Source organism: Pelodiscus sinensis, chromosome 3, assembly GCF_052426305.1.
Source record: "Pelodiscus sinensis isolate ZL-2025 chromosome 3, ASM5242630v1, whole genome shotgun sequence".
Lineage (NCBI taxonomy): Eukaryota > Metazoa > Chordata > Testudines > Trionychidae > Pelodiscus > Pelodiscus sinensis.
Window position 1 is genome coordinate 180,532,915 of NC_143054.1, and position 26,919 is coordinate 180,559,833.

General features: G+C 41.1%; 1 protein-coding gene across 3 annotated transcripts in view; it reads right to left on the bottom strand.

The window, feature by feature from the left end:
- FANCL (FA complementation group L) overlaps positions 1-26,919 on the bottom strand; it is a 79,633-nt gene that overhangs the window by 38,938 nt on the left and 13,776 nt on the right. For all 3 annotated transcript variants that reach the window (XM_089777520.1, XM_089777519.1, XM_075925523.2), the window contains exon 6: positions 16,574-16,670. In XM_089777520.1, the coding sequence (XP_089633646.1) occupies positions 16,574-16,670 (97 nt within the window). The remainder of the gene's footprint in view (positions 1-16,573; positions 16,671-26,919) is intronic.

Genomic DNA, 26,919 nt, shown 5'->3' on the forward strand with positions numbered 1-26,919 from the left:
GGTAGGGGCGGCATTCGGAGGAGCTGCCGCCGCCAGAGCTGCCAGGGGGAGCCCCGCCCCTCGTTGGAGGAGCAGGAGGAGCAAACCCGAACCCCCACGACGGCCGCGGGACGAGACCGACGCTTCGGGCGGGGTAAGCGACTACGGGGCCCCCCCCGACGAGGCAGAGGGCAGCGGGGAGTGGAAGGAGCCCGGGGCGGGGTCCTTCTGGCGCCCGTGGACAGGTGCGTTACGGGGATAGACCCCACCTGTCGTGGGAGGAACGTCGCTATTGTTCCCCCACTTAGGGCCCCGGGCTGGGACCCGGTGGACAGGGCGCGCCCGGGTCCCCCACATCTCCTCCCCACCTCGAAACCCCAGCACGCATCACCCCCCCCCCCGCGGGGGTGAACAACGCAAAGTACAGTAGAAGGCGAGAAGGGGGCCTCAAGGCCCCAGGGGCCAAGGCCCTTACCCTCCTTTCGCCCCGGCGAGGACCTTGCCCACGGACAGGCTGCCGGGGGCGACCCCGTCCCCTCGCCCGAGCACCCGGACAGACTAGTACCCTGGGGCTGCCAGAGAGGAGTCGGGAACGCGAGTACGCAGATCCCCGGTCAGGGCTCGCGGCCGGGTGATCGCACTCAAACTGTGGGCCCCTCCACGGGGGACCCTAGATGGCGGGTCCGCTGAACCCCCCCCCCCCCCGCCTCCCCTCCGGGGGGGCGGAGGGTGGGGTGTTCGCACCCATGCAAGCCGTCACACACCCTCCCTCCAATGGTAAATCATTAGTTAGTACTGGGGAAACATGGAAAGAAATCAACTCCCATAGACATGACAGTATTCTCAGTATCAATACAAAGCGAAGGAGGAACCACTTCAAGTGCTGCAATCAACTGTGTCGGCCTCAATGTCGATAGCAGGATCACCTGTGCCAGAGTTTCCACAATTGGTGCCGAAGACCCCGTCAACTGTGCCAGAATCATCATCAGAGTGCCCTTGTCTGCATCAGTGCAAGAGTCAGCGCACCAGTATCCACCAGCAGGGAAGCTGGAATTAAGGCTGATGGTGGAGGCAGTGCAGAAGCTGGGGTGAATGAAGCTAAAGCCACCGATGTTGACTTGGAGTGGGGAGTGGAGGACCATGACCCCGGAGGTAGCCAAGGGAGCTTAAAAAGGCCATTGCATCGCCGACTACCACTGCACAGGCCATGGTGGCAGGTGAGAAGAGCGGCCCTAAGATGAAGATGATTTCCTGCTCCTGCTGGACTGATAGTCTTGGACTCCAACTCTGAGGCATCTGACACCAAGGACCATAGAAGTGCCATACTCCTGGGCACTGAAGGTCCTAGCTGGGGCTTTGTGAGCACCAAGGCTGCTGAGCGTAAGCCCAGCATGACATCATGGTGTCTCAGTGTCAAGGAGTAGGTCATCATTGCTGGCTTCCCAAAGGATGAAGGATGGGCAGCGATCCATATCAGCGACCTCTTACACCTTGGGTGAAGAGAACAGCGCCATGATGTGTGGGAGTTCCTGCATGACATGGAATGCCTCTGGCATCAATGGACATTGTAACTCCCTGTTCTGACGTGGAGACAGAGCGGGGTTCAGATTCTCCAACTTTGTGCTGGTGGGAGTCTACATGACCTCCAGAATTGGTGAGGCTGCAGTGGTGTAGTCCAGTTCAGGTCTCACAGTAGCTGACTCCCCATGTTTTGAGGTGGGAGATCAATCCCTGTCTGGTCTTTTCTTTTTCTGAGACAGTGGGGATAGGAATCGGTGCCTGCACATTGCCTGGGGGTCTCGAACGATGCCCACACGGTGCTGGGAAGTCTCTTCCTTGTTCAGCGCTCGGCAAACCAATAGTGCCAAGTACTCTGCACCTGAAGATGAGGTGCTTGGTGCAGGATCTGAAGAACGCATGCTCAGACTGTAGTTGAAGATCCACCTCCATCAAAATACCCTTTACACACTAAACTCTGTCCTTTAAGATTCAAGGCCCGTGAGAATCGCTCTTGGGCATGCACTTCCCACAGGCTTTGAAGCCAAGCAATCTAGCCACGTTCTGGTATCGGGGACTCGAAAGAGGAGATGCTCCCCCCTAGGAGCCATATTTAACTACTCAACTTATTACAAAAATGATGAAACTAACTGCTAGTGCACTTTGAGACAAGAGCATAGGGATGTTCCAATTAACCATCACCAGCGGTAAGAAAGAACTGAGAAAGGGGCTGGTCAGAAGGTCTCTATATTAGGTGCAATGAAAGCCCCACTCCAGGCAACCAGACCAACCATACAGCTAATTGCTAGGGGAGAAGAGTCTTCCAGCTACTGGGCATGTGCACATACCTGATTGGAATGCACATGAACACTTGAAGAATTATATCCTCTTTGATGATTCTCCTTACAGTCTAGTGGACTACTGACAGATTTGTGCTATACTTTTTATTAAAAAATTAAAAAGTATGTATCCCTTTGTTGTTTAAATTTGCAATTAGCTTTTCTGTTTAACTACGTCAGATAAGTTCCTTACAGGATTTCCACTTTTTAAAATAAACTTATAGCTTCAATAAGCTTTTGCCTTTTTCCATTTTAATCACACTGGTTTCAGTCTCAGTCATGTCTTCAGGATAAATTAAAAAATGAACAAGGGGAAAGGGAACTGAAACAACTGGGCAAGAAATATTTGCAGGGTTCTTTCACCTGCAGAAGCAATCTATTTTGCCATTTATCCTAGCAATTTGACATTACATTTTTCATTAAATATTTCATTGCTTGCCTCAAAGTACATTTGCTGTCCTAGAAGGGTAAGAAATTTTATCACAATACCTGAAGTGATGAACTATGCCAACACAAGTTTTCTATGCTGAGGACTAAGCATCAATCTTGGGACCACAAGTTAAAATAAAATTAGGTGACTCCCTAGCAGTATCCTAGGAGGTCGGGTCGGGGCCTATCAACACCTAATTCACAATAGACTGCAGCACAGCCCTCCCAAAGGCTGCATCTCCCCTGGCTTGCTGAACAATTGTGTAGTGTTAAGAAAACATGTGCAGAGAACCATGTAGCTGCTCTACAAGTGTCAAGAATGGGCACCTGTGTGAATAAACACTGGGACGACGCCTGTGCTCTCGTGGAATGAGGCGTCAGCAGGGGCGCAGGACTACTTGCAAAGTCATAACAAGCTCTAATGCAGGAAGTGACCCAGGAGGATAAAAGCATTGGGCTGATACCGGTGAACCCTTCATCCTCTCTGCTAGGGAAATAAAAAGTTGTGGAGATCTATGGAACTCTCTTGTCCTTTCTATATAAAATGCTAGTGCCCGTCTAACATCTAGAGAGTGTAGAGCCTGCTCTCTAGGGCTGTGTCCAGACTCAGGGGTTTTTTCGGAAAAAGTAGCCTTTTTCCGAAAAAACTTCACCTGCGTCTAGACTGCAGCCGCGTTCTTTCGAAATTAAATCGAAAGAACGCAGCTTTTCTTTCGACGGCGGTAAACCTCATTTCATGAGGAAGAATGCCTTCTTTCGAAAGTGCTCTTTCGAAAGAAGGCGTTCTTGAATGTAAATAGGGCTTCTTCGACAGAGAGCATCCAGACTCACTGGGTGCTTTCTTTCGAAAAAGCGGCTTGCTTTTTCGAAAGTGCCGCGTGCAGTCTAGACGCTCTCTTTCGAAAGAGGCTCTTTCGAAAGTATCTTTCGAAAAGAGGCTTATCTTTCGAAAGAGCCTCGTTCGAAAGAGGCTTGCAGTCTAAACATAGCCTAGGTGTGGAGTGGGGTTTCGGGAAGAAAACCAGTAGGTAAATGTCTTGGGACATATGAAATGTGAGACTACCTTAGGGAGGAAAGCCGGATGGGGACATTGCCTAACCTAGTCCTTAAATAAAGCTTTGATATAAGGGCACTCAACTCTGAAATTCTCTTGGATGAGGGGATTGAAATCAAGAATGCCATCTTCAATGATAGGTGCTTCAGTGAGCACGTGGCCAAGAGTTCCGCCCCCGTTAACCACGAAGGTTCTAAGAGTAGAGGGCCAACAGGTTTGGGTGGCATAGCTTCCCTTCCCCTAGGTCCTGAGCAATCAGGTCTGGAACCAGCAGCAGTATCACTGGATCTTCCACTGCCAGGTCTAACAGAGTGGTAAACCAGTGCTGCCGAGGTACGTACCATAATGGGCATTGCCCCGAGCCTCCTGATGTTGAGTAGGACCTTGTGAATCAGATGTATGGGGGGAATGCATACAATAGCTCCTAAGACCACTGAATGTGCAGGACATCTCCTTGAGACTCCTGCCCTTAGCCCATGTACAAGCAATAGCTTTGGCACTGGGTGTTCCCTCATGTGGCAAACAGGTTCAGATGGGGATAGCCCCACTCCCAGAAAAAAACTCTGCTATGATATGTGGTCTGATGGACCTGCTGAGCTTGTCCACCAGAATATTGGTAGTCCCTGGAAGGTAGTTCACCCTGAGATGGATATTCTGGGCGATACACAACTCCCACAGACATAGGGCTTCCTTGCAAAGGGGAGAGGATTGAGCTCCACCTGTCTGTTGATATAATATGGTTGTCAGTCAACATGGAAATCATCCTGTCCTCCAGCTGGGAATGGAACGTCTGGTATGCCAACGCTTTGTCCTCTACTTGAAACTCTTGCAAATGTGGCAATTTTCTGTACAATGGCCCTCTCCCAGACATTTTAAGCAAGAGTCATACAGGTTGTCACAGGGCATAGGCTTCAGGCACTTCACACACAGCTTGAACCCCTATGGCCGGGGCATCCCCTCCCCAGCCAGGAAGAGGCTAAGAGGGACAATGACTCCCTTGTCTTATCTAAACTACCAGCACAATCTAAACTAATTGCTAAACTACTTAAAAGGTAAAGAAGAACTATGTACATGCACTAAGGATAGGAACTAACAATGTAGTCAGCACCCAGCTACCATCACGGGTGGTAAGAAGGAACTGAGGCGGTGTAGGGCCAGCAGGGGTATATATGCGCCAACATAGCAGCGCCACTCCAGGAGGTTCCCTGGCTGACCCAACGGGTACTATTAAGGGAAAAATCTTTGGAATCCATGCACATACACCTAATTGGAATGAACATGAACAAGCACTCAAAAAACCACCCAGCAGTATTAGTTAATTGATCCCTTCCTCCTTTATAGGTAAGTAAAATTAATTCTATGCATTTTTCAGGGGTCTTTCAGATGCAGTGGTAAAAACTGGGTTTCTACTTACTATATGAGAACTTAAACTAACACACACCCATGGTATTTTTTGCCCATGTGTCATGGCAAACTTTTCTCACCTTTCAGTTTCAGGTTGCATTTTGTGTACCACAAATGATCAGCCGCTATCCTCTACACTTCTACTAAACAGAACCATTGTTTTCAATGAACATCACTTAGGAGTACACGTTGGTATCTTTCAGGATGAGGTGCTATATAAAATTAAATTAAAGGGATCCAGCAGCTATAGAACTAGTCAAAATGAAAGAACACAAATTCAATTACACTAAGTTACATTTATAAATAGTACATACAAGTTAGATATCACCACATCGGAGGATGTGGCTGTTAATCACAAAACAATTAACTCACGATAAATTAATTGTGATTAATCACGGTTTTAAAAATCACACAAACAATAAACATTTAATTTTCAAGTCTACTCAGTCCTACTTCTTGTTCAGCCAATCACTAAGACAAACATGTTTATTTATATTTATGGGGTTCTTGTAAGAGGTGAACTAAAAAAAACCCACTATTTATTTTGGTTTATCTATTCTATAGTGCAAATATTTTTAATAAAAATAAAGTGAACATTTGCACTTGTATTCGGTATATAACTGAAATCAGATTTTAAAATGTAGACATCCAAAATATTTAAATAAATGGTATTCTATTGACAGCGTGATTAAAACTGTGATTGCCATATTTTAATCTCACAATTAACTTTTTAAATGTTTGATAGCTCTACCACCTTATATTACAAGTCAAATTAAATTACTATTTAGAAAAACTTTAACTGAGTTTGAGTATTTGCCTAATGATTAATATGTAAATATATTTGGAGCCACAAACAACCTACCACAAAGTACTGCCAAAAGAATCCCCATCAGAATCTGCCTTAAGGATAGAATCCTTGCTTTGACACTCCAGAATTTCTCAAGATTTGCAACATCAAGTAGATAATCTACTTCCTGTTATCCACCCATCAGCCCATAACAGAACAGAAAATAAAAATTGACAGAAAGCAAACCAATATTTTCAATGCTTTATTCAGAAGAGGCCTGTTTTGTACTCAGAAATGCATCTCTGAAATATAAATTAAATATGCAAATTACTAAGTAAGTTTTGAGTAAGATCAACTAAAGCAAATATTGTCAGAAAAAGAAAAAAAAGACTCATCTGACTACATTTAGTTATCTAGAACTTTTTAAATGTACCCAGATGCCTGAAAGGTAAATAAGGGACATAAGGCCTATCATTTCAACAGAACCAGATCAAGTTCTGTAACACAAGATTAGGATCTAGCTTTGTGCTAACATGTGCCAGGTAAGTGATTTGCAAATACATAAGACTTCCTGACAAAGGGGAGTGCAACCTTCAAAAAGAGAGATAAGGGGTAGAAAAAGGGATATAGCATATACTAATTATTTATTACAAGTTTCGGTGCAGAGTTTTTTAGTAAACTATACTCCATCTTCCAAATAGAAACCACAGGTTCAGTTCTAGTGCCTTTATATACTTCGTTCTCAACATTCTACCTTTCAATAACATAAAATATCCTGTGAACTAGTTTGTCATATATTTACTTAAATGGCTATCTGGTTTATTGTAGATATTAACTAAAAATGTTTTTTCAGGAGAGGATATTATATTTTAGAAATCATCAGTTTATCTGATAATGAGCTTGGATGAATTTGAGGTCTTTTTCCTAACTGTAAAACAGATGAACAAGAAAATATTTAGGGATTTCTGCTAAGACACTTGGTAACCTTATGCAAAAACATTTAATACACATCTCCTTAGCCATCTACATTAGAAGTCGTCCCTTGAAAATTTCACCCTTCTAATCTTAATCCAAAAACACCAGACACAAAATTGTATAATTTCTAGTTGTTTTAAAGATTATTAAAGTAATCCAGCTCAGTCCTGTATGACTCTCATGTCATAAAATCCCAAGTACTGAATACTCATGTAAGTATACACTCTAGGTCTTCTGAAAATTATTTTCTGCTGCTGTTTAAAATCTATTACTTAGATATCAATTTACAATTGATGAAGGAGAACAGTTCTCTAAGTATCCTGATCTCTGTGTTACTGACCCCCCCTGAGCCCAAAGATCCCCAACACAGAAAACCAACACATACTGGCAATTATGTTAAGTCTTCAAAGCTAAATTAAACTGAGCCCCCAAGCTCTTAATAAATCATTTTTCTTACCAGCAAAAGTCTGGTTTCATTTGCATTCTGCCTTTCTCCCTTTTCTCCTCAGAAAAGAAAATGTTTTCCAATTTCCTATCCTAAACCCCCACTCCAACCCTTCAAACAAATTCTTATTTGAGAAAGGCAGCAGTTTCTGAACCTGAAAAAGTATAAGGTCTGGTCTGCACTGAAAAATTAGGTCAGTTTGATTAGGTCCATCATGGGTGTGAAAAATCTACCTCACTGAGCACAATAGTTAAAGCCACCTAAGTCTCACTGAACAAAGTTCGGATTGACAAAAGAATACGTCCATCAATCTAGTTACCACCTTTTGGGTAACCCATCGTACTTACAAATGAAAACAGCAAAAGAAAATAGTAGTTGAGGGAAATGGAGTATAAAGAGAGATTGCTAATTCAAATAAAGTTTGTGCAAACAAAGATTATGATGTGGAGAGAGGGGAGGGGAGGGGAGGGGAGGGGAGGGGAGAGAGAGAGAGAGAGAGACAGACAGACAGACAGAAAGAAAGAGAAGTGTTGGAAGATTTTCATCTTACACTTTATACAATTTCTTCTGCAACATGGTAAGTTAATTCAGTTATTTACATAATCAATATTTAATGGGGATGAGCACAAAATGGAGCTCATGAAATCATTTCTTCGTGTGTTCTCCAAACAGGACAAGATTGGACAGCTAAAAACATTTTGATAGATCACAGGAGAGAACTGGGAGTATGTACTCAAGGAACAAATACAAGGCAAACAACTTTTAACCCAATTGAAACAACATAGCAAAAATTAAACAGAATTTTTTAAATAATTTCTCAAAGAGGATTATGTGAATGTTTATCACAAAGCTTTCCTTAAATAACTTAATCAGCATTATTTTTCAATGCGTTTAATATGTGTACTAGTGAAAAATCAAAATTCCTATGTTACCAACTATGCTTTATATATTAATTTTCTTTTATGGCAAGTTTAAATGTCAGGCACATTTTAAAAGGACAAACACAATTGATCATTTCACCACTATAATCATCCGAAAAAGTTTTGATTGATGACTACGAGTTACAATAGACAACTGGCATAATATGATGTGATTACACTATGTTTTCAGCTACTAGCAAATGAAACTACTGAAATGCTAAAGTTTCCTTTTACTACTAAAAGTCTCAGAGATTTTAAAACCTCTGTATTAAAAAAAGTGCATAAAAGTAATCAGATACTCAGTAGTGCAATTAACATGATGCCCTTGATCTTCAAAGTAACCATACAGTACCATAGATAAGGTGCACCTGCCAATAAAGGAGCTAAAATGTGGTCTTCAATATCAAAATGTCATACTTAAAGAATACCAAAGAAGGGAGTGTGTGTACACTTAATCTAGTCAATTTAAGTTATTTGGTAAATCTATAGCTAAGCTCATGATGCAAGATAGAATTTGCATGCAATCTCTATGGTCAAAGCAGGCCAATTATTTAGCCTAGGAACTTTGAATTGTTTTTTACCCAAAGACACCACTATACTCTGCCATATCTACTTTTCATCTCCACACATTACACAGTAAATGGCTGAAGAAACTATGTAACATAACATAAGAACATAACATAGGAACGGCCGTACTGGGTCAGACCAAAGGTCCATCTAGCCCAGTATCCTGTCTACCGACAGTGGCCAGCACCAGGTGCCCCAGAGAGGGTGGACCGAAGACAATGATCAAGCGATTTGTCTCCTGCCATCCCTCTCCAGCCTCTGACAAACAGAGGCTAGGGACACCAATTCTGTCCCCTGGCTAATAACCTTTTATGGACCTAACCTCCAAGAAATTATCTAGCTTCTCTTTAAACTCTATTATAGTCCTAGCCTTCACAGCCTCCTTTGGCAAGGAGTTCCACAGGTTGACTACACGCTGTGAGAAGAAGAACTTTCTTTTATTAGTTTTAAACCTGCTACCCATTAATCTCATTTGGTGTCCTCTAGTTCTTCTATTTAGGGAACTAATAAATAACTTTTCTTTATCGTACCTCTCCACACCACTCATGATTTTATATACCTCTATCATATCCCCCCTCAGTCTCCTCTTTTCTAAACTGAAAAGTCTCAGTCGCTTTAACCTCTCCTCATATGGGTCCCGTTCCAAACCCCTAATCATTTTAGTTGCCCTTTTCTGAACCCTTTCCAAGGCCAAAATATCTTTTTTTGAGGTGAGGAGACCACATCTGTACACAGTACTCAACATAACATTCTTTGACACCCATTACAAGCTTAGTCTGAGTGATTATGAAAAACAATGGCTATAACTGTCCTCTGAGATGCATTTCTCCTGCGTCTATTCCAATGTAGGTGTGCACACAGTTTGCATAGCCAGTTGCTAGAAAAATTTTCCCTCAATAGTATCCATCAGATCAGATCTGGGGTCCCTTGGAGTCATGCCTTCATGACAATATATAGGTGGGTGGCTAATATCAATCAGCCGCCCACTGCCTCCTTAGTTTGTTTTTGCCAGCAGCTCCAACAGTGAGGTAGATAAATGGGGTCTGGAATGAACATGAGCAACACATCTTGAAGAACGCTTGCTGAAAAGTCAGAACCATTTTTTTAAAGTGCTTGCTAATGTCCATTCCAATGTAGGGGACTTCAAAGTAGTTAAGCAGGTGAGAACTTGGAGTTCATTGATATGCTGAATGCAACACCACTTGGCCAAAAACCACATCATCTCTGGCTTGATGGGTAATCTGATGTGAACATGTGGATCAAGGACAAGGTTGCCACTCTGCGGACATTCCAAATTGGTACCTGTGTCACAAATGCCATTGATGACACCTGAGCTCTCAGAGTAAGCTGTTAAATGATGAGCTGGTACATTTGTCAGGTCATAACAAGTGAGAATACACAACGTGATCCAGGATGAGATTCCCTAGACCAAGATTAGACTCTCTTTCACCCATCCACAATGGCTATAAACAATTTGGTGATCTTTCTAAAAGTGCTTGGTACAATCTCTCTATGGAAAGCACGTCTCTCATCCAGCGACTGAAGCCTCTCTTTTTCCCTGCTTCCATATGTCTTAGGACAGAAAACTGAGGGGGAAATGTCCAGATTATTATGAAATTGTGAGATCACCTTTGGAAAAAAGGATGGGCGTGGCCACAGCTGCAACTTGTCCTTGAAGAACATTGTGTATGGGAGCTCAGAGGTGATGGCAATGAGGAAAGCCACTTTCCAGGACAGAGCAATGAGCACCTTGTCAATGACTGAAACAGGGGCCCCATCAACCTCATCAGAACTAATTTAAGATCCCATGCATGTGAATATAGTTGTTCCAACTTCTTCATGAAGTGGCCACAGATTGAGTTTAAAAATACTGATCAGCCACCCACTCATCCAAGGGCAAAATACAGCGAGAACTCAGTAGGTAAAACACCTTTATGCATCAAAAACAACTAGACAGAATCTCTTCCATTTTGCCAAGCAAGTGGCTTTAGTCAACAGCTTTATGCTCCCCAAGTACACATCACAAACAAATGCTAAATAAGATCACTCTTCCGCGTTCAGCCATGGAGTTTCAATGCTCTCAGGTGAAGAAATTTGAGGTTTAGGTAGAAGAGGTGACCATAATTCCAAGAGATCAAGTCTGGGAACAGTGGGCAGGCTGACTGGTCTGTCCACTGAGAGGTCCAGCAGAGTGGTGAACCATAAGCAGGCCAGAGCTATGAGCATCAGTTGCATTCCATTCCTTCTGATGTTAAGCTGGACCTTAAGTTTTGGTGTGAACGAGAGGAGTGGAAGAGACTTTATAGAAGAGTCATCCTATCCAATGAAGGAAAAAGAATCTGTAAGTGAACCTGGACTGTGTCCTAGGAAGGAACAGAACTGAGGGTACTTCCTGTTGTGCCTTGGTACAAATAGATCCATTTCAAGATATCTGGACAAATAAACTACTGATGGTTGGAAAAAGGTTTGCTGAGATGGTCCATGAACTCATTTTGCAAACTTAGTAATTACAAGGCTTCCAGGTGAATGGAATGGGCAATACCAAAGTCCTATAAGAACAGAGCCTCCTAACATAGTGGAAATGAAAAGGGTTCCCCTTGCGTATTTACGTAAAACCTTGTTGTAATGTTGTCTGGGAGGACCACTATGCAAACTGCCTTCCAGGTGGTGTGGGAACACTTGGCAGGCTACGTGTACTGCCCTTAGGTCTCTTACATTGCTATACAAGCTCTAACTCCTCTGATGACCAGAGATTCTTAGTCCTGAGGGTCCCCAGCGAGCTCCCCAACCCATCTCTAAAGCATCCGTGATCAGGGATATCATAAGTGTGATTCTTGAAAAGGGAATGCCTGCACTCAACATCTCTGAATCCAGCCACTACCATAGAGGAGAAAAAAATCACTGATGGTGGACAACAGATAACCTTGTTCAGATGGTGTCAGTCTAGCATATATACCAATGCCAGCCAAGACAAGGTGAATTAGACATGAGAGTTCCAGAAGATTTTAAGCAGTTCCTCACTGTTGCGAGAGGGTGAATCCTCAGATTTCACATGAGTGTCTTTACAGTTATAAGGTGACTCTTCAGGAAAATCACTCTGACGCAGTTCAAGCCAAGGATCACCCTTATGAATTCTATTCTCCGAACTGAGGAAAAAAAGAGTTGATTTCTGCATATTTGTCAATTGTCTCAGATCCTAGAACACTGACTGTACCTAGTTGACATTCACCTCCATCTCATCTCTGGATCAACCTTCGATCAGCCAGTGGTCCAGGTAGGAGTATATTTGTACCCCTCTCCTTCTCAGGAAGGCTACCATGCACTTCATGAATACCTGGGGAGCTGTTGACAGACTAAAGTGTAGCTCTGTTTATGAATAAGATTTTTGGTAGACCACAAACATAATGTACTGTCTGAGACGTTGAAATATAGCAATGTGAAAATAAGCATACTAAGTCAAGGGTGGGTGGCATATCAGTCTTCTGGATCCAGAGAGAGGATAATCGAGGCTAAAGAGACCATGCAAACTTCAGCTTTTTCATAAATCTGTTGAAGTTTCACAGATCCAAGATTGGTCTGAGGTAACCATTGGTCTTTGGGATCAGAAAGTCAGGGGAGTGGAACCACCAGTTCTTTAGCTCTGTTGGAACCTCCTTCATTCCTCATGCCTAAGAAGCAACTGCACCTCCTGAGCTAGAAGTCTCTCATGAAAAGGGTCTCCGAAGAGCACAGGAAGGGAGGAGAAGAAGGATGGAAAACAACTGAATTGCAGGGTATATCACACTGCCACCATGTGCAATCCCCAACAACCCATGGAAATGCAAGTCCATGCCCTGTAGGAGTGGAACAATCTGTACAGAGACATATGGGAAATAGGATCAGGCGGCTTTCTTAGTATACTGTCCTCATGCATATCCTCAAAAGGTCTCTTTGGGCCCTGCCGAGTCTCTAGAGGGGGAAATGTCTGGGCAAATGAGGGTTGGGACAGAGATCTGTTCTTTTAGCCCCTATCCTATGCCAGGCATCTCTGGTAAGAACCAGAAACCAAGCTGGAGGACTTACTCCTGGGCAACCATAGTGGTGGAGTGCTGACTGGCACCAGAAAGGTGTGCCACAAAGGACAGCGGTGCCATACCATCATTATGGGCTTTCCTTCAAAGCCATCTGTTTTGGTGCCAAGGCATCCCATGGTGCTGGACCTGCAACAAACAATTGGCCCTGCAACGGCCAGGGCCTATGTGCCACAATGGCTCTCCCTAGGTAAGGAATTCATTGGTACTGGACTCAATGGCACCCTTCTAAGGTGCCATTGAGCTCCTTGCCCATATTGGTACCTCATAGTGGCCCAGCACAGCTTGCACTCTGAGTCCCTATAGCTTGCAGGTCTCAGGATCGGGAAGTCTTTCTCCCTCTTTTTTTTTTTTCTCCTTTTGGCACCATCATCAGTGGTGCCTGCAGCTCGTTCTGGTTTCCTGTGCATCAGTAATAGATAACAGTGATGGGCGCACCAGGCTATTGGCGCAGAATCCTTTCACAGTGCCAGAAGAATGGCACTTTACCTTTCCTCTGAGATGTCTGTCAGAAGAACTTAGAGCCAATTCTGACAGAAGCTCCGAGGTGGAACAGAGAACTAGTCACCGGGATCAGATGGCGTTCACCCAAGAGTTCTGAAAGAACTCAAATGGGAAATTGTAGAACTATTAACTGTGGTTTGCAACCTATCTTTAAATCGGTTTCCGTACCTAATGATTGGAAGATAGCTAAGGTGACACCAATATTTAAAAAGGGCTGTAGAGGTGACCCTGGCAATCACAGACCGGTAAGTCTAATGTCAGTACCAGGCAAATTAATTGAAACTATAGTGAAGAATAAAATAGTTAGACACATGAATGGATATAATTTGTTGGGAGAAAGTCACCATGGTTTCTGTAAAGGTAAATCATGCCTTACTAATCTGCTAGAGTTCTTTTAGGGGGTCAATAAACAGGTGGACAAGGGGGATCCAGTGGATATAGTATACTTAGATTTCCAGAAAGCCTCTGACAAGGTCCTTCACCATAGGCTCTTAAATAAAGTAAGTTGTCATGGGATAAGAGGGAAGGTCCTTTTGTGGATTAATAACTGGTTAAAAGAGAAGAAACAAAGGGTAAGAATAAATGGTAAGTTTTCAGAGTGGAGAGAGACAACTAGTGCGGTCCCGAAAGGGTCTGTCCTGGGACCAATCCTATTCAACTTATTTATAAATGATTTAGAGGAAAGGGTAAACAGTGAGGTGGGAAAATTTGCAGATGATACCAAACTGCTCAACATAGTTAAGACAAAGCAGACTGTGAAGAGCTTCAAAAAGATCTCACCCAACTAAGTGACTGGACATCAAAATGGTAAATGAAATTTAATGATGATAAATGTAAAGGAATGCATATTGGAAAAAATAATCCCAACTATATGTACAATATGATGGGGACTAAATTTAGCTACAACTACTCAAGAGAAAGATCTTGGAGTCATTCTCTGAAAGTTCTCTGAAAACATGCTCTCAGTGTGCAGCAGCAGTCAAAAAAGCAAATAGAATGTTAGGAGTCATTAAAACAGGGATAGAGAGTAAGACGGAGAATATCTTATTGCCTCTATATAAAACCATGGTATGCCCACATGCTGAATACTACGTACAGATGTGGTCGCCTCATCTCAAAAAATATATATTGGCATTGGAAAAGGTTCAGAAAAGGGCAACAAAAATTATTAGGGGTTTGGAACGGGTCCCATATGAAGAGAAATTAAAAAAAGACTTGGACTTTTCAGTTTAGAAAAGAGGAGACTAAGGGGTTAGAGGTCTATAAAATCATGACTGGTACGGAAAAAGTGAATAAGGAAAATTTATTTACTTATTCCCACAGTAAAAGAACTAGGGGTCACCAAATGAAATTAATAGGCAGCAGGTTTCAAACAAACAAAAGGAAGTTTTTCTTCACTCAGCGCACAGTCAAACCATGGAACTCCTTGCCAGAGGATGTTGTGGAGACTAGGACTTTAACTGGGTTCAAAAAGAAGCTAGTTAAATTCATGGAAGTTAGGTCCATCAATGGCCAGGCCGTTCTTATATAATTGTCTGTTATTCCCGTTCTTTTTAGTCCTGAGCTTGAAAACCCGAAAGATCTTGCACCATTCTTGAAGGTGGACCTCTTGCAAACACTTAAGACAGCTATCAGGTGACTTATTCACCAGCTCCAGTTTGTGGCACACCACACACTGTATGAAACCCTAGGACCAAGGCATATCTCAGTGCTCAGTGTGACGCAGGAAACACTAACTAGAGCAGTGTTCTTAAACTTTTTAAGACTGAGGAATGCCAAACAATTATTTTTTTATGGGGAACACCAAGGATTTAAAAAAAAAAAAAAAAGGCTTTCCCCTTTAAAAGCGGCCATTCCCAAGGGAAAAGTTGTTGACCGAAAAAGAAAAAGCCCCCCGAAAAAACTTGTTGAGCAAGCAATCAAACAAAAAAGGACGGGAAAAATAAGTGGTTAAGCAAAACAAACAAACAAACAAACAAAGTTTGCCCTTTTATCAGTAGAGCAAGCATTGCCCTTTTAAGGGCAGCCATTTTGAACTCTGTTCAGGCATTGCCCTTTTGAACTCCGTTCTCTGCGGCACACCTGCAACTGCCTCACACTTTAAGAAACACTGAACTGGAGTATACTTACTTAATGATAATTATTTACAATTTATTTAAAGTCCACTGAGAGTAAGACTTTTTAGACACAAGAGATGAGTATGTTACAGCAACTGTCATGATAAATAAAAAGGAACTCAAGGACACTGTGGGGCGGCAGGTCTCTCTATACCATGCAATGTGGGTTCAATTCCAGAGCTGTCCCGATGAAGACAACTGAAGGAAAAATTTTCCAGCAGCACTGCATGCAGCACATGCACTCCTACACTGGAATGAACATGACCAAGCACTCAAAAAATGAAGATTTCCCAAATGACACTAGTTCTTAGCCTGTAACAGAAGGGCTACATCTAGACTGGCATGATTTTCCAGAAATGCTTTTAACAGAAAAGTTTTCCGTTAAAAGCATTTTCGGAACAGAGCATCTAGATTGGCATGGACGCTTTTCCCTAAAAGCACTTTTTGTGGAAAAGCGTCCGTGGCCAATCTAGATGCGCTTTTCCGCAAAAAAGCCCCGATCGCCATTTTCGCGATTGGGGCTTTTTTGTGGAAAACAAATCTGAGCTGTCTACACTGGCTCTTTTGCGCAAAAGTTCTGCGCAAAAGGGACTTTTGCCCGAACGGGAGCAGCATAGTAAAAGCACTGACTTCCTACTGTAAGAAATCAGTGCTTTTTGCGGAAATTCAAGCGGCCAGTGTAGACAGCTGGAAAGTTTTTCCGGAAAAACAGCTGATTTTCCGAAAAAACTGGCCAGTCTAGATACAGCCAAGGATTTTGAAAAGGGTGAACAACTTTCTAACGAAAGATATTTATACTGTTTTGCAGTAAGAGTTTAGGTGGTCTTAAAGTTTTCAGAACAATATTTACTATTCAAACCATATGAAGATAAAAGGACAAGCACAAAAAACCTGGAAAGAAACCAGTTCATCAACTTCAATATAAAATAGGAATCCATTCATTTTGGTTTCATTTTCTTAAAGTATTTTCCTCCAAATCAATTCACCTTTGCATTTAACTTCAGTGTGATTAGATGCTGTCGGCCACAAGAGTCTTCTCCTTTTAGTTTGATGGTATTAAGGCCAGTATCTATATATACGACTCTGGAAGGAGAAGAAAACTCTGATATAGTATAACAGTGAATTATAATGCGTAATCTTGGTTAGATTCCTAATTAGTCTGTTACAAATATTAATCAGTGGAAGTCCTGCATGTCAGCCACTTCAGTTGTTGCAGATTTACTGCTGTTAATACTTCAGTTTACTGCTTAATGCAGTCATATATCTCTGGGTTATTTACAATGTGTGTCAAGGCTCATGCTGTGGTCAGTGAGCACTATGTTTCAGTTTTCCATCACTGGAACCTTTGACACACACAGCATGTTCCTGTCAGCCTCTACTTATGTACACATTAAACTTTCTGTCAAATTCCTTGATCCATTTATGCAGTTTTTTTACAGTATGAGATTTTTATCTTGTTTGCTTTTCTCTTTAACAAACTTCTCTTTTATTATCACCAATACTGTTATTTTAGATAATTCAATTGAGATTGGTATATAAACTAATCATACACAATTCTTTTTAATGTTATGACAATTTTATACACTATACATATGCCCAAGGCAAGTATTTAGTTCATACTGAAAATTGCTATGATTTTAAACATGTAAGAAATACAGGCATTTTGTTTAAGATACAACAGATTTAAGTTTCCTACTATGAAAGAAACCAATGCATTTTAAAATACATCATTCTTTGGAAATATAGTCCCCTGAGTAGTTTAAACTATCACCAAAAATGTTTTAACTTACCTGTATATTTACTAGTGAACTGGGCATGTGGATATTTTGACGCTTTTACAATAACATTCTCTTGTAAAGATAAAAAGCAGTCTAAGAATGTTGCACAACTTATCACCGAGACTGATAGTAAGGCCCATTAGACTTCAAAAGTAGCTTCTACCTGATGACCTAACAGTTTTCTAAATAAAAAACATTACATGCTAGTTCAGACACTGACTTAGCACACTGGGAAAATGGCTCTATTTCAGGAGAAGCTGAACAATGGAAAAAAATAGGTCTTAACTGAAGGACACACATTGGATTAGAAGCAGAAGAAAATTTTGAAAAGACAATGAGGAAAACATTTGTACTCCACAGAGCACAACATCAAATATACAGATACTGGGGGAAAAAATAGAAAAAATGGTATAAATTGGAGATATGAAAAAAGGATAGCATTAATAACTGATTTTCATGTGTTAGATCAAATGACTCCATGTTATTGTTGGGCAACTGGACACTAATATACATTTTTCCCTACGAAATTAAAGAGTTGAATTCAGGACTTGCATAAGAAGGTGTAAGTAAGCTTAAGTCAATGGATCTGCATTCATTTAAACCAGGCATAAATTTGGTCTAGTCTACATCTCCACTTTAAAATAAGAAAATCATTAATCTCATTTGTTTCAAAAACTTTGCACCCAGATTCCCATAGCAAGTTTTTATACAGTGAGGACTGAGAAGTTCTAAATCCATCCTTCACTTACAGTTGCTAAGAAAAACAAAACATGGTTTCATATAGTTAAATCAGGAAATGGATATTTGAGAAAAATGGATACTGTCATGCCCAATATGTAGTGTAACTGGTGCCTGCCACAAAGCATCACCACATTATATAGCAAAAAAGTAAAGAAAAAAATTAGAGAGACACTGTCAAGATAGTTAAGATTTAAGATTAACATACATTGACAGTTGCCCTGTATATTTCAGAACAAGGTCCCAAACTGGTTTACTGTTCATTGGAAACAGAAGTAGATATTCTCTCAAACGCACTGGCTTACAACAGGATACACATCTTCATTGCTTTGACAAAGTATTATTTTAAAAGTACTAGAATCCTTACAGTAAATCCAAAAAACGGTTAATATCAAGTTAAGGTAATTTTAATAACTTAACAACCCTTAGTGTGCCTTCAAAAATTAAAACAAATATATAAAACTATTATAAATAAGCAATATTATGCCAGTAGCATGATCGCGTTCAATATCCTTAGCTTGGAAAGACCTTCCACTCAGTATCATGGATGTTTGAAACAAGGTGCGCTGCAAAAATTACCTTATTTTAAAATGTATTCAGAGAAGGTGCTATGGTAGAAAAATCATGTGAGTAACATACCTATAGGCACCTACAATATAAAACTATCTAAGAGGAAATAACTCAGTTTAAACCCAACACCTGCTTTTCCACACATACTTTTTTATTCTAGAATTTATTGACAATATCTCTTTGCAAAAACTTATTTTAAAAACATTCAAAGGATCATTTTAACAGTTTGAAATGCTGGAAAATATCCTCAGAAAAACAAAGGCATTAATCTTCTATGATGTACTGCTGAACCTAAGACTAATCTGAAAATCCTTACCCCTTAGAGCTTGGGAAGAAGAAAATAATGAACTCTGACCTCTAGAACTGTCCATTGGTGAATGACAGACTGAAAGAGCACACAGATATACCTGGATTATAGATTAATTTGTAACAGATAAGCAGAGCTTGAAGGCAAGTTGTTATACACTACCCATAGTGAAGTGAAATTTCAAATTCCAGCAGAATCTTTTGCACTTCAGAGCATGCCAAATCAGAAAGTCAATGTCCAAGGATCCAGGCTATGAAGTGGAAGTTACCGATTGGGAGTCAGCAGGTGCAATGACATCAGTAGGAGTTATTGAGGATCCCACAAAATTCATATAGAAAAACAGTATATACCCGTGGTTCTTAACCTATTCACCATTGTGCACTACACCCACACTATATACTACCTGTATTGCACTGAGGATGTCACAGTGCCTGTAGATGTGTACTGCTTAGCTGGAAGAGAGTAGTTAGAGGCTAGGTCTACACTATAACTTTTTTTCGGAAAAAGCTATGCAAATTGCGCTCTGCAATTTATGTAGCTTTTTCCAATTGAGTTTCCGGAAGAGGCTTTTCCACCATTTGGCCCACTCTAGATGGTGCCCTGTCTTTCGAAGGAGCTCTTATTTCTCATAGAACGAGGTACAAAGGGCTCCCCGAAAGAGCACGTTTGCTCTTCGGCTTTTTTTTTTTTTGCGAAAGAGCAAATGCATTCCTTGGACATGGCGGAGTTAAATCCCCACAGTCTAGATGTACCCAGATTGAGAAACCCTGATCTAGATGCTGGAGCAATTACTATCTTCCGGCATATTTTTGATCACCAATAGGATCAGTGGAAAACTGCAAAGAATTAGGAAGAAGATGGGAGATTGTGGTGCTTTCAGCTTAACTATTTGTATACAGCCCTGCTACAAATCAGAAATGAGGACATAGTCCAAGAGGGCTGTGGAGAAATGGCTTTTCCTAAACAGAAGATCTATCGGTTTGATTCCAGACCCAGACATGTTCTAAACTTAAAAGTTTGGTTGAAATAGGCATAGAAGCAGCTGTGTTGATGGAAGACTGCTTCCACCAATGTAGCTAACTTCACTTAGAGAGTTGATGTTTTCATACGAATGTTAAAAAAACCCTTCTGTTAATATAAGTTGTATCTATGCTACAATGTTAAGGCAGCATACTTATGCCAACATAACTATGTTGGTCCAATCTCCATAGCATAGCATAGCCACTAGTCATGTTGTCGCCGAAGTCTGTGCCCACAGTATTCTCAGTGCATTACCTGTGCTTGCTGGGTACAAATGTAAGGTGCACTTGATGAGCTAGGTATCAGTTCCATAGAACTAAGTCCTTGCAAAAGTGTTGGGACTGAACATCTTATTTGTTGATTTAACACATGACTGTTTTCACATCACTGTCTTAAATATAGTGTCTTAGTAGTTGAAAAAAAATAAAACCACCTGGTAGCTCTCAGTTCCAGGACAGAGTTTCTCTCGGGTAACATTCCACCAACCACAGAGAGTTAACTTGTAGAAATGTGGTTCTCTACCCAAATTAGATACACTTGTGATTATACATGGGAACAAAAGACAAAATGTATTGTCTGAGACTTCCCAAAACTGAAGAGTCCTAAGGTTGTTTTGTTGTTCTACATTAAAAAAATATTCTATGCCTTCTTTGTCTGTATTTTACCTAGTCAGGCTCAACTTCATCTTACAATTCACAAGATAAAGTTTCCAATCAGAAACTATGTTCTTATTGACCAATGAAAGATTTGTACAAAAGAACTGGGTCCTTTATCAATAGAAATTGCCCCTTACTGGTGTCTCATAAGGAAGTATGACATCTCCTGATGAAACTACCATTTGACAGTTTTACCTGGCCAGATTATATCTCATGTGTATTTTCTGGTTAAGGTTACTGAAAAGCAACTCTAAATATCTGGTGGCCTCACATCTCTTAAATTCTTTTCGATATTGGCACCAACCAAGATATGAAACACCAGTTACACTGGCAGATGATCTCTTAATTGAGGATAAAGATTTCATCTCCATACTATTATTAGATTTCAGATAGCTCTGAGATTGTCGATACAAAGTGTTGCCAACTTTTTTTTTGGAGCCCGGAAGAAGCTACAGCTATTTTTTGGATGGTTCTAGTGTCTTCTATTGGATATCTGCTTTCTCCCTCTGACAGAATGCTCATGTGTGGTTCTGCAAGTTTCCATCTGGTCACTTTCCTATTCAATATGTAGTTAAGCAACTCTGGGGGATTAGCAGGAACATGGGGGGCTGTGGCACCTAAAGTCTGCAAGTAAGTGACTCCCACTTCTGTCTCCCTATCACTCCACCTAGCCATAGCAGTCAAATGTTTAGGCCAGTTGTTTGGAAGGCATTGGAGCTGGTTGAAATTCAGAGAAATTTGAGAGATGCCAATAGATTCATAGATGTCAAGTACAGAAGGGACCACTGTGTTTATCTAGTCTGACCTCCTGAATAACAGACTATAGAACTCACTAAAATAATTTCTAGATGATATCTTTTCGAAAATCAGCTAATCCCAATCTGAAAATTGTCCATGATCCAGAATGCACCATGACCCTTGTTAAATTGTTCCAATGGCTAGTAACCCTCACTGTTAAAAATTTAAGCCTCATTTCATGTCTGAATTTGTATAGTTTCAACTTCCAGGCACAGGGTCATGATATAGCTTTCTCTGCTAGACTGAATAGCCTATTAAGTATTACTTTCCCATGTTGAGGAGTTTCAGGGGGTAGCCGAGTTAGTCTATTACAGAAAAAAATAGAGTAAGCAAATGGTCTGGTAGCACTTTATAGACTAAGAAAACATATAGATGGTATCATGAGCTTTCGTGGGCACAGCCCACTTCTTCAGATGACCGGAGTTATGATTAAAGATCAAAGTCAGTAGATGGATAAGGCAGGAAGGATACCATACGTATATCCGATGACAACAGTGCCCCTCTACTATGTATATTGGTCAAACTGGACGTTCTCTACGTGAAAGAATCAATGGATACAAATTGGATATACATAAAGAAAATACTCAGAAGCCAGTGGCAGAACATTTCTGTTTACCTAACCATAATCTCACATATCTGAAGGTGGTGGTCTTGTCACAGGCCAGTTCCTCAAGCCAAATCCACAGGGAAAGCTTGGAATTACAATACATATGCAAATTCAATTCAATTAATTATGGACTTAAGATATGGGGTGGTGGAACCTTTATCATTGAAGGTGCTAACTACTTTCTGAATGGTATTTTTCCTGCCTTATCCATCCACTGACTTTGATCTTTATCGACTCAGTTTTAGCACCGTTTCTCCTGATACTTTATGTATAGAGGTAGGAGGATTGGCGACAGAACATCTTTCTTTCCCCACCCCCTTCCCTTCTCCTATTTATTTCGAGTTTCCTTATCTTCTAATCATAACTCTGGTCATATGAAGAAGTGGGCTGTGCCCACGAAAACTCATGATACCATCTACATATTTTGTAGTCTATAAAGTGCTACCAGACCATTTGCTTGCTGGCTTTTTCCCCATGTTGGTACTTAGATTTGGAAGCAATCAAGACTTAACCTTCACTTTGTTAAACTAAGGAGTAAGTTTCTTGATTCCATCGCTGTAAGGCATGTTTCCTAATCCTTGAGTCATTCTTGAGGCTTTATTCTGAACCCTCTTGGCCACAGCATTACACTGGGAACTCACATGCAGTTGATTATTGATGCTCCCTAAATCTTTTCAGAGTCACTGCTTCCCAGGATAGAGGCCCCCATTGTGCAAGTATGGCCTATAACCAGGTGTCTCAAACTCAAGGCTTGCGTGCCATCTATGTCTGGAGCATTTTTTAAATCCAACCTGGGAGTCCCTGTGGCTGTGGGGGACAGTAAAGTAAATTTTCTCTGTCAGTGTTCTCTATGTCAGACAGTCTTCAAAATGGGATATAAAAACAGTAAATCATCCCTAGGAGGAGAGAAAGGATTCACTTTACCCTTGTAAAATTGAAAAGGAAAAGGCTTAGGCAGTACATCCTTCTACCAAACAGTGGATAAGAAAGGATGAGGATACCAATTCTACAGTAGAACCTCAGAGTGAAAGACACCTCAAGAATGAAGCTAATTTATAAGTGAAATGTTCATAACGCTGAACAAAATGTTTTGGCTGTTCTTTCTAAAGTTTACAACTGAACATTGACTTAATATAGCTTTGAAACTTTATTGTGCAGGAGAAGGTGCAGTTTGTAACCATCTTAATTTAAATCAAGCAAGCACAGAAACAGTTTCTTTACTTGGTCCTTTTTTGTTTTAAACTTTCCCCTTTTTTAGTAGTGTATGTTTAACACAGATTTTTAATGCAGTTGATTTTGTTTTTGTTTCGGCAAGGTGATGATCTCTGCTGTTGCCTCACTGCATACTTCTGGTTCAAAATGAGGTGAGGTTGACTGGTCAGTTTGTAACTCTGGTGTTAGTGATTCTGAGGTTTTATGGTAAAGTGTTTTAGAAGTGTAGATGAAAGGGTCTGTTGCAGTCTTAAGACACCTCCTCATAAGGCATGTTATTTCTACACCGACAAAAATCATTGCTCTTTTCATGTAATGCATGAAAAGTTGTACTTCAGGTTTTGAATGTAGGATCTTCAACTTTGTAGGGTCTGTAAACATCTTATATGCATTTTACTTCCTCAGTATATTTGGATTCATACAGAAAAAACAACTGCTCTCCTTTTGGGTCTGCCAATACTGAGCTAAACTGCTCTTTTTTGAATGCTCTCACCACTGAGAATGTGCCCAGCAGAGGTCGGGGGGAAGACAGACTTGCCAGGCTCCAGGAAAAGGTGGAGGGGTGCAGCCCCACATTCCCAAAAGGGTTAGGGCCTCAGGCAGAATGGAAGGGAGGCAGCTAGCCCTCTGTGCCACCTGGAATGCACAGTGTTCTTCCTCCTTGCTGTAGCCAGCCCTCAGAACCTCCAAGAGCACACCATGCTGGGCTCCAGTGGCAATACAACAGGCCTAGGGCAGTTTCTCCTATTACTCACCACTCCATCAGTGGGCCTGCCAGCTCCTTAACCCTGCCTCACCACTGTGGGATTGATACACCTCATCAGAGTGACAATTGGGGATGAAAGCTCTTTTAGTTTACAGAACCAACAGGTCTGTTAAAACATGTAACTGACGTTTCACCGAAAGCATACCAATTTCAGAAACCCTTTTGCACCAGGAGATGGTGAATAGGAAAGATAGTTTCAGTGAAAAGAGGAAGAGCGTTACCAAATGTGAAGATGAAAGATGGTATTAGGATAAAAAATCATGACCGGAATCTGCATATCACAATAAGACTGATATGACTGGTGATTCTCAGGAGCCTTTTCTGATTATGAGTTTCTCATGGGTTTCTTAAAATTGCAATCACTTGCAGTTGCCAACTCATGTTTCCCAGAAACAGTAACGTTTCAGGTTTCCCAGAAACATTGACCTTTCATGTTCCCCAGAAATAATGACCTTGAGCCTCAGTGTCAAGACATATTTTAAAGACACTAGAATATCCTTTGCTTCAACTGATTTTGCCCTGATATGGGCCTCTTGTAATACCAGTATCTAAACTTCAAGCAATACATAGAAATAACTCTGAAATTTCCTCCAAGAGATCAAGGGGATGTTTGTAACCTTCTTAGAACAAGTAACTTTAGTTCCTTCCTCCTAATATCCCAGATGAAAAGCCAGGCAACCCTGGATATTGATTTAGAATAGGTCCCTGATTATGCTATGTGGCAAGGGGTGTGTATGAGAGCAGGAGTTGGAAGAGGTTTCAGGCGTATTTAAATCAAATTTGAGAACAAACGACCTAAGGCTCAATGAGAAAATGATTATAATTACTGTGGTCTATTGCTTCACTCTTAGTAGCTGAGAGGTGAAAGAAATAAAGCCATTTAGCCCACTTCTGAGATAAAGATACCTCAACCTTTGCACTTGAGAATCCCTCCCTTACAGAATACTTCTCTTGGCTTTCCAAGTGGACTTGAATGTAGATAGGTTCAACATCTAACCTACAATGCACTGAAAAGCTAAACTGGCCAGACTACATTCCCTTTGTTCTTAATGCATCTCACTGAACAACCAACACTGTAGAACCCTAAGAAATAGAATAAGCACTTCTATCCAGAACATTAACAAGGGTAAATCTCCAAAGCAATGCTGAAAGTTTTCTGCCTTCTTAGCAATTATCTATACACCATTTTTCTGCAAAGGCATCTTCAGGAATTAAGTAATGAACTTTATGGACCATAACAAGACAGGGCATATGCCCTATCTCCTCTGTGGATTACACTACCTTCAAGTCTTACAGGAGTTCAAATATGTTCTCATATATCAGTCCTGAAGAAATTCTGCAATTTTGCTATGGCTCCAAATGCAACAATTGCAGAATTCTCCCAGGACTAATATATGGGGGTCCAGCTATGCTCGAGCAGTCTCTCTCGAGCCGATATCAGGTAGCTGTTAAATAATATTAAGAATGAACTCACTAGGAGATACTAGCACTACATCTGGACCAAAATCTTTAAATATTGAATTGCAGCCATTCCCGACTAGAAGTAAACTAAAAGTTTGCCAGGTATCTACCAAAGACCAGGAGCCGAGTCAGTTTTTTAGCATAGGAGAAGTTTGTAAAGTATCTTTCATTTCTCCTCCAAAAAAAGGGTTGTCTTGGACAATAAATTGGGAGTTTTGTGAAAGCTGCAATTGGTCTTTCCTGTTGTTCACTAAGAGCCATGCTTTTGAAGGCTTTTGGATACTTCCTAGGTCCACATAACACATTGATAAGGTAGCCAGATACAGATACACCTCTCCATTCCACTTGAAGGGAGCGATGTGAAGTCCTCCAACTTGACGGGACAAGATTACAAATGTTAAGTAGGAAAAAACCCACTTTTGGCTTAGGTTAGCTCAGCTCTCCTCCTGACCACAACACTGACACAGCAGTATGCTTTACTCCTGCTGACTGCTACCAGCTGGGCTATTCACCATTCAGAGTGAGCATGCCACTCTTGAGTTGCAGATCCTCTGAGTCCACAGCAAGATGAAGTGGACAGCAACAACAGAGCACTGTCACTGTATGTGCAGCTGCCACCACATTGATCCTATTGCCAAGTTCAGTGGGAAGGGTTGGAATCAAGTTGGAAAACTGTCCTCTTGTATATAGGTCGTGTTAGGGCTTTTTGGTATAGCAGAAACTAAAATCTCTGCACAAGTCTCCCCAGTCATATCATCCATAGATTTTCAGTTTTCTTTTCATAGTCTGAATTTTTGGGAAAATAATGTAAAAATGGATTTCAGTATTTCCACCTGGAACATTGATTTCCCTATTAAACTTGAAAGTCCTGAAATCTAAAGTGGTGTACATGCTATTAGATTAATATACTTTAAGGCCAGAAGGGATCATCATAGTGATCTACTCTGATCTCTTCCACAAACCCTTGCCCACTCACTGCTGTAGTAGACCTATAGTTTCTGGATGCATTACTGTAGTCTTCAAATTATAATTTAAAGACTTCAAGTTACAAAGAATTCACAGTTTATACTAATTTAAAACCTGAAACTAACCCATGTCCCATGCTGAAGAGGAAGGCTAAAAAAAAGGGGGGGGTTTTTTTGGGCCAATCTGACCTGGGAGCAAATTTCTTCCAGACCCCAAGTATGGCAGTCATTTGGACCAAACATATCAGCAAGACCCACCAGATTCATACACCTGTGAAAAAATATCATAGTAACTCAGAGCCCTCCTCTATCTAGTGTCCCATCTCCAGCCATTGAAGATATCTGCTATTAGCACAGATAGGCCACATGCAATTGCAGGTGGTCTCAGACACTCCCCTCCAAAAATTTATCAAGCTCTGTCTTGAAGGATGTTAGGTTTTTAACTACCACTGTT